We start from the raw sequence: 14,516 nt of genomic DNA, 5'->3' as shown, positions 1-14,516 counted from the left end.
GCAGCTGCTATGTCTCTTTGGCTTGATACAGTGGCCTAATGTAGTAGGTGTTCTGTAAGATCCAGTGGTACAGCCTCCCCTATCACCCAAGCTGGGTGCTCAAGGTGCGGCCCCATGTGATCTGTGTACACTCTCCCCTTGTAGTTGAGCCTTGATTGCTGCTGACTCATCAATGGGAGAGATTTACCTCCAGGCTGATCAGCAGCCAGGACTGGCTGCAACCACTGACCACTGACCACCACGGAGGATCAGCTGTGCAGGTGTCCATGCCAGAGAAGAACTTACTTCAGCAAGGCTCTGGTGCCCACTGAGTCCACCCCTTGAGTGTGTTGCTTGGGTGAGGGTGCTTGGGTGGTGATGCTTGGACATGGTTTGAATCTGTCCACTGGGTGCACTGGCTCTGGAGACTCCTGGGAGGTGCATGCCAAGGCGAGCTGCTGCCTGTGTTCTGCCTGGGGCCACCTGGCATGAACTACAAATTGATCTGCAGATGGCTACTACTTGTGCTGGACTTGAAGGTGCCCAAGCACCCAAGCAAGGCCAAGCAGTGAACCAAGGCCAGCTGCTGCTAGTGTCAGGGCTGAGATCACTTAGAGACAGATAAAGAGCACTCTGAGGCCAGATGCTGCTTATTTGAGTGATTTTAGGAAAATCTGAAGCATGATCCAAGAGAGGCTATTTATATGGAAAAGCCATTGGAAATAGCTAGGGTGGGCTTAAAAGCTGGGTAGGGTGGGACCTCAGGGAATCACCAGGGCAGTGCAAACAGTATGAGCCAGGGTGATGAAAACTCAGATATGGCACCCACCTGCCAGCTCTGTGGTGATGAGAGTGCAGAAAAGAAACAATGGCCTCTGCCAGCACTTCTGTCTGAGAGAAAGCTGCCCCCCACCCCTAGCTCTCACCCAGATGCCAGATAATTCATTTCCTTCCCCTATGTCTCTGGTGCCTTTCAAACTGCTGCCCTGGCACTGGAGCTCAGAGGAAGTAAATCTAAGTAAATCTCTGCATGGGCCCTTTAAAAGTAACTGCTTAGGACTCTAGCAGAGCTTCCATCTCTCTCAGCCTTAATCCTCACTGGTTTTTATAACCAGAAATTATAGGGACTTCTCTTCTGAACACTGGAACCCTGAGCTGGGGGGGCCTGGTGTGCAGCTGTACCCCTTTGCTCCTCAGGGGACCTCTGCAGCCGAGATATCCCTCCCAATTTTTATCTGCCACATGTGGGTGTGGGACCAACCCATTCCACATCCCCACCGCTCCTAACAGTCTCAGTGTGGCTTCTTTTTGAACTCTCTACTTGTAGGACTTCCATTCAGCCAGATTTCAGGTGGTTCTGAATGATGGGTGTTCTGTAGTTTAGTTGTAAAAGACACCAAGAGACAGTCTTGACAATATGGTTTAGATCCTCCCAAACTTCTCCCGAACCAGAGATGTCTAAAGTATTTCAAGCAGCTAATTCTAATAATACACAAGCATAGTATACACACCATATTTGGAGTCCCCAAACTCCCTATGAATTAATCCACACATTCATTTAAAAGGTCCCATATGAAAGAGTTCATTTTTCTTTCCTGGAGTCTTTCTTCATCTAAATATAATATGAATATTATTTGTTTTTACAAGTTAAATCTGCCATTCAAAGCACAGTTTAGACTTTGGCAAACCACACAAAAATTTCTAATTTCTTTTGTAAAAGATAAGTCTTTTTAATTTTAAAGAATATGAAAAGAACAATGACCTGAAATAAATTATTTATAAAAATTTCAGTGCTGCATCTTTTCAAAAATATAAAAGTATCAGAAAGTACATTTAAAGAAACAGGACTGAGAATGTATCTTCAAAGCTATATTAAACATTTCCCAGCTTGGGAAAATTCACATACCCAATCTGGTTTCTATGAAACTTTAAAAGATCAAACAATTAGAAGGAAGCTGGGCTTGAAGGAGAAATGCTAGGGATTTTAGTAAACATCTGGTTACCATTTTAAATTGTAAGAACTAACACACTTAAGGAGGCAGTTTAGTTCCTTTGGAGCAAAAATGAGACACTGGCTTTTTGTTCTCCTTGCACAGTGGAGGGTAGAGGAAACATCAGAACAGCGAGGTCACTTGAAACTCAACTTTTATAAATAAAAAAGCTTTTTTCAAAAGCTAAAGTAAATTGAACTCAGGTCCCTGTAGTATAAACAACTCAACTGAGTTAAGGTTAAATAAACATTCCTTGAGCTCTAGCGTGCCAATTAAAGAACACATTCTATTTGGTCGTAAATACATCAGTAATTCTATAAGCACTGAGGAAAACAACAATAAACCTGAACACACAATTACCGGGTACCATAATACAATAAAACAGAATGGTGCAGGCTTATAAGTTTATTTGATTCGATTTCTTTTTTTTTTTTCCAGTTTGATTAACTGAAGGCACAGAAGCACTTCTGATATTGTGCAAAACCTATTACTTGCATAATAAAAAACGTATGTCAAATGTGTCCTAGGCGAAATACTGCCAAAGCAAAACACACTGTGCCTTTTAAATGTGACCTTTACTTTTTTGTCTTCCTGCTAAATAGTCATACACCATAGTAAACTCAGGAAAGCAGCAGGGGTGGTGTGGGGCCTGAGGGGGGAAGGGAATGAGCAGGGAAGTTCATTAGGCTCTCGAGCTTTAAATTGTCGGTAGAAGCATCTGCTGTAAATGTGTCCTACTAGCCAAAAAGGACCAGATCCACATTTCTCCACTCCTCTCTGCAGCCCATTCCTCTCTGCTGCCCGCAGGACGCAAGACTACTAGCAAAGGCTGAAGGAAAGGAATTCCTAGAACGATGGAGGTTTAATATCTTGATTGCTCTCCCTCAGTCTGGGTGTGTAAATGTTAGAGCCCATCACAGAACTACAAATTTGAAAACGACTTTGGTGGTTAGTTGACTCACTCTCCTGAGTAACAAAGCAATTCTCTCAGCAGCATCCCTGACCCGCTTCTGTTCTAAAACTTCCTACTTTTTTGAGATAGGCTGTGCCGTTCCTGGATAACACTGACTGATACAACATTCATCCTTAAATTGGTCCTGGTTACACCTTCTAGAGTTACTACAAATAAATCTTATACTTGAGTATCCCATCAAACAGTGGGAATACAAAAACACTGGTGGAACTACTTACAGGGCCTCCCGGAAATATTTTTGGTTGGAACAATCAATAGTGTCATTCCTACTGCCGTTCTGTTTCAGCTGCAACTGTAGAAATAGGCCCTCTTCGAGGACACGTACATAGTTCTGACCCAATGATAACATATATTCTGGGTCAGAGCCTCTTAAACCACATATTATTTGGACTCTACCCTGAGAGCAAGTTTAAAACTTTTGAAACACATTTATTCTCTCTTAGGCCACTATTTCATTCTATGAACTGGAACAATGACTTGCTAAATAGCACCTGGATGATATGAAAGACAATAATTTGATGGTACTTCTGTCTTTTTCTTTAGAGAAGTATATGTTATAAATCCTGGGTCATATGATATGATTTTCTAAAACAAGGGGCTAGAGGAGCATAAAAATAAATATTTTACACTATGGTAATTAAAGAACTAGAGAGCTTAATGTAGAGGACACAAAGGGACCTAAATGATGGGGTAGGGGCAGGGGGAAGGGGGGCACGTCCTTAATGCTTCCTATGTTCTCAAACAGCAAAAGCTATATGCTTACGTTTATGTGTCCTTTACTGGAGAGCATTTTGAGGTAACGCTATGTGTTCCATTGTGTTATGGAATATTAAACCTTCAGTGAGCCAGTTGTCAGCTCTAAGCAGATAGCCCACCAGTGTTCATATCCTTCCCCAGCATCTGTTTTCTCCACGATCTGCTAAATACATTCATGTGAAAAGCTCACAGCACCAGAGACTGTGTTACGTGTAGACCTAAACTCACCCACTGTCTCCCAAAACCAACAGGCTGAGTAATGCTGGTAAATGACAGGGGAGTCTTAAAAGCAAAAGAAGAGAGGAACTCCTAAAAAATGGACACAAGCACTCAAAAGCTTTAGCTGTCTAGAATCATTGTGGTATGAAGTACCAGCCCTATAAACCACTGTCTTGGTGGGTACTTGATTTTCATTATAAGAGCAGATTTGAGCATGAGTAGGATATCAGTGTTCCTCTAAAGTTCTATAAAAATTAAACGCTTATCAGTTAAGTTTTAATGTGAATTCTCTCAGGTGGTTCACTACTTAAAGGGCCCAAATATTGGTTCACTATTTTATCTTCATTTACTCGTGTATTCAATAAATATTTATCATATGCCCCTATGTGGAAGGCATGGTTTTAAGTGATAAGCAGAACAGACATGGTCCCTGACCTCAAAAAGCTTACAGATTTTTTGGAAGTGAGCGTTTTTTCCAGATGAGATGATCCAGAATCCTGTGTGTTGGAATTCAGGAGCATTTACAACCCAGACCATTCCATGAGAATATGTACGTTGAGACAGAGTACCTTGAAAACATCTAAAAAGTTTATTTGTCCCCAAATATCTAGCAGCAGCATCCTTAGGTTACTTTGTATGGAACCCATTGTATATGTACCTCCCCACTAAGGAACCTTCACAATCTCCTTCTGTAGCTAGTTTGTGACAGTAGTAACAGATATCTCCTCCCATTTGTGGATTCCTACAGCGTCCCAGGCCCAGACCAATCTGAAAGAAGCAATTTGCAGAGGAGAAAAACAAGGCTTTGGGAGGGTATCTTGCCCACAGTTATGTAACCATAAAATGGTAATACTAGGGACTGCAACCCTGGTTCGATCTTACTCTAAAGCTTATTCTTTTTAATTACCACAGTCTACTACTTCCCCAAGAAAGCAATTTTGTGGTTAAGCTCTCCTTACTTGTGGGTAATTCAAATCACAACTTCCTAGTAGCTACTTTTTGAATACAAATAAGTGAAAGAAAAATTTGAAATGGGTTTTTCATTACAAAAGTTAAGATTGGTATGTTGTAGATATTTCTTTTCCATACAAACTTCAGAAACAGCTTTTGGCAAGCAGCCGTTATAAATAAACCCTCAAAGTTAGACTAAATTTCAAATGCTACATGGATGTGTTAGAAATTTTTTGAGTGTAAGTGAATGTAAATGAAAATAAAAGAAAGTGGAAATCTATTAAATTATACACAAGAGAAAAAATAGCCTTTTTTTCTTTTCTAATATATTTTCTACAACATTAAGGAGGGATCTGTATCTCTCACTCTATTATCTGTTAATAGTCCTTCCCAAGAACATAGTGCAGTAAATTATAGTGTCCTAATTATGGGGGGAAGATGCTGTGAGCAACGTTATTTAAATTACCATTCTCCAGAATACGGTATATCAAGTGTAATGTCAATACAAATATCAATGAGTACTACTTATCACGGCCTTAAGTCTAGCCCTCAGAGATATGCCTTCACTGCACCACGCTGGGATGTTCTCTCAGCTCATGCTGGAAAGTCGCTGTATGAACCAAGATATGATGTTCATTTATTGCAACACAAATGTTGCTCTGGTCCTTGACCCGTCACATAACACAGTGTTGTCTACTTAATACTCCCTTTGAGAAAGTTGTTTTCCATGTACTACCTGGGCAGGCAGAAGATTTACGGGAATGAACTGCAATGTTCCCTTCTTCCCAAGAGTGAAACTTAAATTCTTTCCCTGTTGCTCTGAGGACTCAAAATCTCAAAGCCAAAATCAAGCCTAAATTATGGTAGCTGAGATATCCAGTTTGAGCCCAATTTTTGTATTTTCAGTTTAGCAATTTTACAATTACATGTTTTAGCATAAACCATCAAATTCTTTTTGAATACGGTTTGGTATAAGTTAAAAATACCAAACTATCACAGTCCCAGACTTTGATCATCAGCTTGGTAAGGGAGCAAATGACATAGAATTAGTCTAGGTATGAGAGGCAGCGAACTTTTTCTGTGAAGGATCCCACAATAAACATTTTAGGTTTTGAGAGACATGCAGCCTCTGCTGCAACTAACTACTCAGCTCCGCTGTTGGAGAACAGAAGCGGCACAGCCAGGACAAAAATAGATGCGCGGCTGTGTTCCAACCAAACTGTGTTACAAAGACAGGTATCGGGCTGAACTGGCCCCTGGGCCTCCAATTGCCAAACCCTGGCAAGAAAATCAATATGATCTTTCACTTTTTGTATTTCTTCAGAAAACATTCCATGTACAATCCCAAAATTCTAAAAACAAGAGCAATTTCAAACTAGAAGAGTGACTCCTATTCTGTAGCTTTGATAGCAGTCGGCATTTGTTTTTTAGGTGAACTATAGAATATATTTAATTTAAAAGTGCAAGATTTCCTCAGAAAACTAAAAATAGAACTTCCTTTTGACCCAGCAATTCCACTGCTGGGACTATACCCTAAGAATCCTGAAATACCAATTCAAAAGAACCTATGCACCCCAATGTACATAGCAGCACAATTTACAATAGCCAAGTGCTGGAAGCAACCTGTGTGCCCATCAGTAAGTGAGTGGATCAAAAACTGTGGTACATTTACACAATGGAATTCTACACAGCAGAAAGAAAGAAGGAGCTCCTATCCTTCGGGACAGCATGGATGGAACTGGAGAGCATTATGGTAAGGGAAGTAAGCCAGGTAGTGAAAGACAAGTACCATGTGATCTCACCTATAAGTGAACCTAATCAACAAAACAAACAAGGAAACAAGTTATAACCAGAGACATTGAAATAAAGAACAAACTGACAGTAACCAGAGGGTAGGGGGGAAGGAGATAATGGGGAAAAAAGGGGAAGGGTCATCAAGGAACACATATAAAGGACATGTGGACAAAGCCAAAGCGGAGTAGGATCAAGGGTGGGAGATGGGGATGGGTAGGGAAGGCAGGAATAGTGGGGGGGAAAATGGAAACAACTATACTTGAACAACAACAAAAAATAAAAGTGCAAGATGCATTCAAAAGTGGACAGAAATTGCTAAATGTGCACTCTCCTTCAATTTCCATTTTTAACATATGCACATAAATAATTCTATCCAATGATAAAATCTACTGAGTCAGTCTCTTGGACCACATACTATTTGCATGTTACCATGGAATAAATTAAAAACTTTTGGGGAAATCTACTGTCTTTTAGACCACTGTATTATTCTGTGTACCAAAGCACTGATTTACTGCATACTACCTAGACACTAGGAAAGGGAATGATTGGTCCTTCTATCTTTTCCTTTAGAGAATTATATGTTCCTGTAAATGCAGAGACATAGATATATTTTTCCAAAACAAGGTTTGAAGGACCATAAAAGTATATGTTTTACATTGTTTTGTAGGCCTAAATCTAGAGACAATTGTCTTTTTGCTGTTCTCAAAATCAGCCTAAATATGAAACGCTTGTAAATACCTATACAGTTAAATCTTAAGTAGTGCAATGTCATTATAACAAGCTGACTTTTTTGCATTTTATTTCCAAAATTAACCCTAAAGATTGTTACTCCTTGAACCAATAGTATAGCCCTAGGACAGTACTCCCCAAACTGGACTATACATCAGAATTACTTGTTTCCATTTTTAACATATAAATTTCTGGGACCCACTCCCAGACTATTGAATGAGAAATATATTGGCTGGGTTTTACTGTGTCTCCTCCCAGAACTCTCATGGGGGTGGACAAAGTGATTAAATTCTTACCACATCCTATTGTGAAGTACATATCGTTACTGCCTTTAACAGATAAGAGAACTAGGGCTCAGAGAACTTTACTTGTTTAAGGTCATGTAGCCACAGCCCTATCCTTCCGGAGAGAGCCACCAACTTCTGTTATGTCACTAGAATGGAATTAACCATATTCTAATTTAGAACCCAAGACTTCTTTTCCTGTCAATGAGTGTTTACTAAATAAGTGGCAGGAAAATGAAATAAAGTATAAACTCCAAATGTCACTCCACAAGAACAGATTTTATTTAATAGTGGCATGTTGCCTGCCTGGCCTATGACCCTTTTATTGTTTTCTAATTTTTATGTATTTCTGTTTTTAAAAGTTTTTTAAAAAATGGCCCAAACTGGAAAGAGGCTACTGTGCTTCAAAGGCTGGTACAGAAAGAGGTCAGCAGAAGTGAGGGGGGTTGACAGGAAAGGAGAGGAGAGCAGGTAGAATGGATAGGTAGAAGAGGAAAAATGCGTTTTGTGTTTGCTTTCCTATGACAAGAATATATTTTATAAATGTGTCAAGTCTGCACCTGCATACTTAGTAACTTTTGCGGCAGTACTTATATTGTTTCTAATGTACTATTCAAATTTCAGGATCGCAAACAGCAGAAACTGCAATGGTAAAGTGAAGGATAGGTTGGTAGGTTTCTAGATCATTCTGAATTGCTTCCACTTGCTCCAGGCAGAGATTAAGTTTAACTGAGCCGACAGCATCAGACTTTCTGCTGCTGCTCATACATTAAAATAAGCAAGAGGTGAATATGTGGAAGTAAAGCAAAATGAATTTTGCAAGACTCAGATCTCTAGGAGGTATTTTTTGTAGTAAATTTATCAATTCAAACATAATTTATACATTAAACTTGTATCCATGGCAAATAAGCTGCAGTAAAAAAGTGTTTTTTTCATATGTTAGATAATCAAGGATATGTTAGATTGCAGTCACAGAAATTTTGTATTTCGGGACTCAGTGCATATTGATCTCAGTGAAAACTGCAAAATCAAGTGAAAAGCAAAACAAACAAACAAACAAACAAACACCATTTTTCTATACTGGTGAAATTACTAGCCTTTCCTGAGGCCTACCCAGGAATAATATCTCACTATACACAGTAAAAGAATACCAAGAAATAGTTAGGAAATGGATGCTTCCAAAGCTGAGGGAATGTGGGGGAGAGCAGAGGAAACAACATTTACAAGTGACAAATTCTGGTGACACTATCTGGTTATCTCATGCTACTGGGCCCAGTAGCTCCTTTGGCAACTACGTTCTATTTCTTGCCTTCAGGCTGCCTTTGCACTTTCTTAATATTTGGAAGCTACAAAGTAATCCTTTTTCTTGTAAAACTGACCCAAGGACCTCAAGGGAAAGAGGAGACATATTCCCTCTGCTTTGCAACTGGAAAAAACTGAAAATTGAATTGAATGAAATTGAAATGCACAGATGATCTGTGTTGTGCCCACACACAGCCAGGAGCACCTCTGAGGAGGGAGGGGAACACAGGAATTTCAGACGACAGTGGCGTTCTGCACAACTCAGGAGCACAGCACACATGGCATGCGTGTGGTGGTTCTATCACTACATACAGTCAACCATATGGTTCGGTGATGGGCTAAACTATTCTGCAGGATGAGAGGGAGTTTCCTTAACACCTCTTCTGATAAATGGTTTCCTGACAATATCACATATGGATGTTCTAGAACTCTAGATTGGTCCATCTTATTAGAACCAACCTCAATGAGGTTTATAACATTTGTTTCCACCCTTACTTGATATTCCAGAACAATTGTCTTCCCTTTCGTTTTTCTCAGTGGCTTCCAGAAGCCCAGTGCTCCTATGTTTCCATACTATCGCTTAGGGGGCAGGGACCAGCAAATGACATTCCTGAAAGCCTGTCCTCATAGCCCATACTATCCACACTTTTAACACCTTTCTATTCACCAAAGTGGATTTTGGGGTTCTCTAATCCCTGGGATTTTGCTAGCTAAGTAGCTTACAACTTAACAGCCAATGAGGTAAAAGGTGAACATAGTACGGAGCAATCATGGCTGAATGTTTCCCCGGCCTCTTTCTTTTTTAAAAAATAAATTTTATTGATTATGCTATTATAGTTGTCCCATCTCCCCCCTTTATTCCCCTCTGCCCCGTACCCGCAACCCTCCTACATTCCCACCCCCGCCTTAGTTCATGTCCATGGGTCGTACACATAAGTTCTCTGGCTTCTACATTTCCTATACTATTCTTAACCTTCCCCTGTCTATTTTGTACCTACCATTTGTGCTACTTATTCTCTGTACCTTTTCCCCCATTCCCCCTCTCTCCTTTCCTGCTGATAAGCCTCTATGTGATCTCCATTTCTGTGATTCTGTTCCATTCTAGTTGTTCGCTTAGTTTGTTTTTGTTTTTTGTTTTTTGTTTTTTTAGGTTTGGTTGCTGACAGTTGTGAGTTTGTTGTCATTTTACTTTCAAGTTCTTATCTTCTTCTTTTTCTTAGATAAGTCTCTTTAACATTTCATATAATAAGGGCTTGGTGATGATGAACTCCTTTAACTTGACCTTATCTGGGAAGCACTTCATCTGCCCTCCATTCTAAATGAAAGCTTTGCTGGATAGAGTAGTCTTAGATATAGGTCCTTGCCTTTAATGACTTCAAATAATCCTTCTCAGCCCCTTCTTGCCTGCAAGGTTTCTTTTGAGAAATCATATGATAGTCTTATGGGAACTCCTTTGTAGGTAACTGTCCCCATTTCTCTTGACACTTTTAAGATTCTCTGCTTCTCTTTAATCTTGAGTAATGTAATTATGATGTGCCTTGGTGTGTGTTTCCTTGGGTCCAACTTTTTTGAGACTCTCTGAGCTTCCTGGAATTCCTGGAAGTCTGTTACCTTTGCCAGATTGGGGAAGTTCTCCTTCATTATTTGTTCAAATAAGTTTTCAATTTGTTGCTCTTTCTCTTCTGCCTCTGGCACCCCTATGATTCAGATGTTGGAACATTTAAAGTTGTCCTGGAAGGTCCTAAGCCTATCTTCATTTTTTTGAATTCTTGTTTCTTCATTCTGTTCTGGTTGAATGTTTCTTTCTTCCTTCCTTCCAATGGTCCAAACCGTTGATGTGAGTCCTGGTTTCCTTCCCTTCACTGTTGGTTCCCTGTACATTTTCCTTTATTTCACTTTTCATAGCCTTCACTTTTTCCTCTATTTTGCAACCATACTCAACCAATTCTGTGAGCATCCTGATCACCGGTGGTTTGAACTGTGCATTGGATAAGTAAGCTATTTGTTCATCGCTCAGTTGTATTTTTTTTCTGGAGCTTTCATCTCTTCTTTTATTTGGGCCATTTTTTTTTGTCTTGGAGCACCTGTTACATAGTAAGGGATGGAGCCTTAGGTATTCACTGGGATGGGGGAACACACATAGCTGCATTGTGGTACTGTATGTGGGGGAGGGGTCCAAGAGGGAACAGTGCTGCTTGCTCGGCTCTCAGCCAGCTTTCAGTCACTTCTTCCTCTACCCACAAGCAAATTGGGCCCTTCTGGTGCTGATTCCAGGGTGGGTGGTTCTGTGTAAATTCTGGGACCCTGTGAGTCTCTCCAACAAACTCTCCTGTGAAGCTGGAAGTTTCTGCTGCTGCAACCCCCACAGTTTTTTCAGTCAGAGGTTTTGAAGCTTTATTTCCCTGCTTTGGAACCCTGGGTTGCATGGTCTGTCTTGCTCCCCAGTTGTTCCTCCCCATTTATCTGCACGGAAATGTGGGACCACCTGCTCTGCAAGCCACCACCTCATCTACCCTGGTTCTCCAGCCACAGCTTTGCCATGAGTCCTCTCTACCCTGGTTGCCCATCTCTGCCCCTCCTACCAGTGTGGATGAATATTTCTTCTTTAACTCCTATTGTCAGACTTCCATATAGTTCAATTTTCTGGCAGTTCTGGTTGTGTTTTGTTTTTACATTTGTTGTTTTCCTTCTTTTGGTTGTGTGAGGAGGCACAGTGTATCTACCTATGCCTCCATCTTGGCCAGAAGTCCAAATTTTCCCCCTGACTCTTTCATTCACCAGCATAAACCTAGCACATTAAAGAGTGAGGGGCCACCTAACTGATGAAGAAGTACTACGATGATGGCAAGATTGTTGAAACTTAAGTGATAAATAAATATTACTATGGTACCAGGGTCTGCATATTCTCTTCTAAAGGAAACCACTGCTGAGATCAGCAGTGGATTCAAATTACTATTTCTTCCCTCTCTTATAAAGAGAAAAGTGTGATTTGCTCAAGCTGAATGAACATTCCACATCCTTGTAGATCTAATAATAATACAGCCATGCAGGATAATGGGCCAAAAGAGAGACTGAGGCAATGAGAAGGTGAAGAAGATGAGCACACAAGTGAGAGCTGGAACAAGGGGGTTCAAATCCTGCCCTTTCCTCACCCCAGGTTTAAGAAACAGGGTGTGTCACTCCACCTCTTGAAACTTCAGTTTCCTCTTCTGAAATATGGGGGACAGGGTTTAATATTTCTTAATCTTAGGGTACTCAGGGGGTTGCAGTGAGGATTAAATGAGATTATGAATATAGAATAGAGCATAGTGTCTGTCATGGGGATAGTTGCCAAGTGTGAGCTGTTCTTGTCACTGCCCTTTTTGACCTTCATCATCTCTTCAGCTCTCTTTTCAAATAAGTTGTTGAAACACTTGTCTTTTATTTTTCACTTCAAATGAAAGAAATAAAAGTATTTGACTAGTAATAGCATGTGTGATAAATATCCACACTTCTTTCACATTTAGAGACAATCTGTGTATCACATTTAAGCTGGTTTCTTGAAACAATTTCCAGCACATTCTACTTTCAGTCAGATGAATTGGCAATTTTCTTAAAATATGGAGCAGTTTGGTGCTGGGAAGAACATGTATTCAGGCTCATAAACATAAACATTTTTTATGTAGCATTTAAACATGAACTATGCAACTCCAAAATGCTATAAAAGTATAAACTAATAATGTCAAGAATAAAGACATATAGCTGAAGAAAAATTGAGAGGAAGTAAAAAAGTAGCCAAGTTTTCTAAGGTACAAGGAAGCTGACTGGTGGCAAAAATTTGTTTTAATGAATTTTTTTTAGAGGAAGATAGTAGCACATTCCAGAAATTATTTAATATTCTATGTGAAGACACTTTGGTAATTACTTTTGTATTCTGACCTTTTCCTAGCAGCTCCAGCCCATGGTCAGCACCGAGTCTTTCTTCAGCAATGAGCACTGTGTACTGAAGTTGAGTGAGAATGTGCTGGTAAAGCTGAAGCTCCTTTTTGCTGTAGGAAGGAGGCCTGTAGAGGACGGCCCTTCTGCCATGGCTGCCAAAGTGTGTCTCAATTGATTCTTCGATCTAAAAAAAGAAAGAAGGCATAAAAACACAAAAGGAAGAAGTTGCACGTTTTTCTTGAAGAACATCATAAATGCAAATCAAGGACCATTCAGAAAGTTATCCTTTAAGTTATTCTCTAGATGTGAAAGACTCTGAAAGGCTAACAAGGCCAAAGACAATCTCACATGCAAGAACTGAAGGTGAACTGAATTTTTCTCACTTTTATGGAAAGATGAAAATTTGGGGCCATTAAAATATAAGACTCTTACAGGAATACTATGACCTAGAAATATAAAGCTTAATTCTAGCTGAAAATCTAAATTAATAGCAATGTCTTTCATCTGCATTGTGCTTTTATAAAGTAGTTCCAGCTGCATTATCTTATAACAGGTCTTTTAGGTAAACATGGTGGAGGAAACAGACTCAGAGAGAGAAGATGAATTTTGTGCAGGAAGAAACTGTTCAGGAAGCAGTAGAGCTGAGAAGTAATCCCAGAGCTCTTTAGAGATGTGCATTGCTACAGCTTTTCTCAGGATGCAGCAAAACTAGAATGCACATCAATGAGACTGAATGGATCTTTGTGTGAAGAAAATTACCAAAATATCATAATTTTAGGATCTCCCTTAAACAGTTTATTGTCTTCCAAATAAGTACTCCTATTTCTCACAATAATAAAAGGGAGAAAAGGTAAACGACAAAACTGGGAATCCAAGTTACTTTTAGTGGAAGTTCTGAATCAAACTGCCCATTATATGGATCTAAAACACAGTAAGCACCATGTCTTACAATATTTAAATTTCTTCATTATTTCTCATTACTGAAAGAATCAACTCCACATCTTTATCAGGGAACATGAGGCCATTCAAACTTAGACCCTATTTCCTGGGTTTCTGGTCATATTATGCTCTTAATAATTTCCATCCCTGAGTACACCCTGAACCTTCATATATACATAACACTGTGCTTTCACCTGCAATTCCTACCTCTCTCTCCATTCATCCATCTAGCAAACTCCAAATCAAACACTAGCCCTTTTGAAAAATTCTGTACATTTTCAAAAAAAGAATGTAATTGAAGTACATCCTGCCATTAGGCCTCATGAAACCGTGTCTCTCCCTGATGCGAGCTCTTTAAGAGGCAACCTGCTTTGTCCTGGTCTTCAGTACACACCGTACATATGTAATAAATGAAGGTATCTGCTAAATTAATGAGCTATAGCGCTATATCTGGATCTTTGAAGGTTAGTATGGAAAGAAGAAAGAAACATATTTAGATTATAAACCCTCTGAAGGCAAAAAACCATATCCCATTTTGCCCTGCACACAAATTATTTCTATCTGAAATTACTAGACAAAGCATAGTGCAGTGTAGAACACAAACTCTGGAGCCAGAATGCTGGGCTTAAATTCCCTGGCTCCACCAGCACTATGTGTGTGACCTTGGCCTTCCTCCTAAGG

At 39.8% G+C, this 14,516-nt stretch overlaps 1 protein-coding gene across 6 annotated transcripts in view; it reads right to left on the bottom strand.

The window, feature by feature from the left end:
• CPED1 (cadherin like and PC-esterase domain containing 1) overlaps positions 1–14,516 on the bottom strand; it is a 287,821-nt gene that overhangs the window by 243,838 nt on the left and 29,467 nt on the right. For all 6 annotated transcript variants that reach the window (XM_053926522.2, XM_053926526.2, XM_053926527.2 and 3 more), the window contains one exon: positions 12,897–13,080. In XM_053926522.2, the coding sequence (XP_053782497.1) occupies positions 12,897–13,080 (184 nt within the window). The remainder of the gene's footprint in view (positions 1–12,896; positions 13,081–14,516) is intronic.

The sequence above is a fragment of the Desmodus rotundus genome, chromosome 6 (assembly GCF_022682495.2).
Source record: "Desmodus rotundus isolate HL8 chromosome 6, HLdesRot8A.1, whole genome shotgun sequence".
Taxonomy (NCBI): Eukaryota; Metazoa; Chordata; class Mammalia; order Chiroptera; family Phyllostomidae; genus Desmodus; species Desmodus rotundus.
Note: the sequence above shows the minus strand (reverse complement) of the source record. Positions and strands in the feature narration are given on the sequence as shown.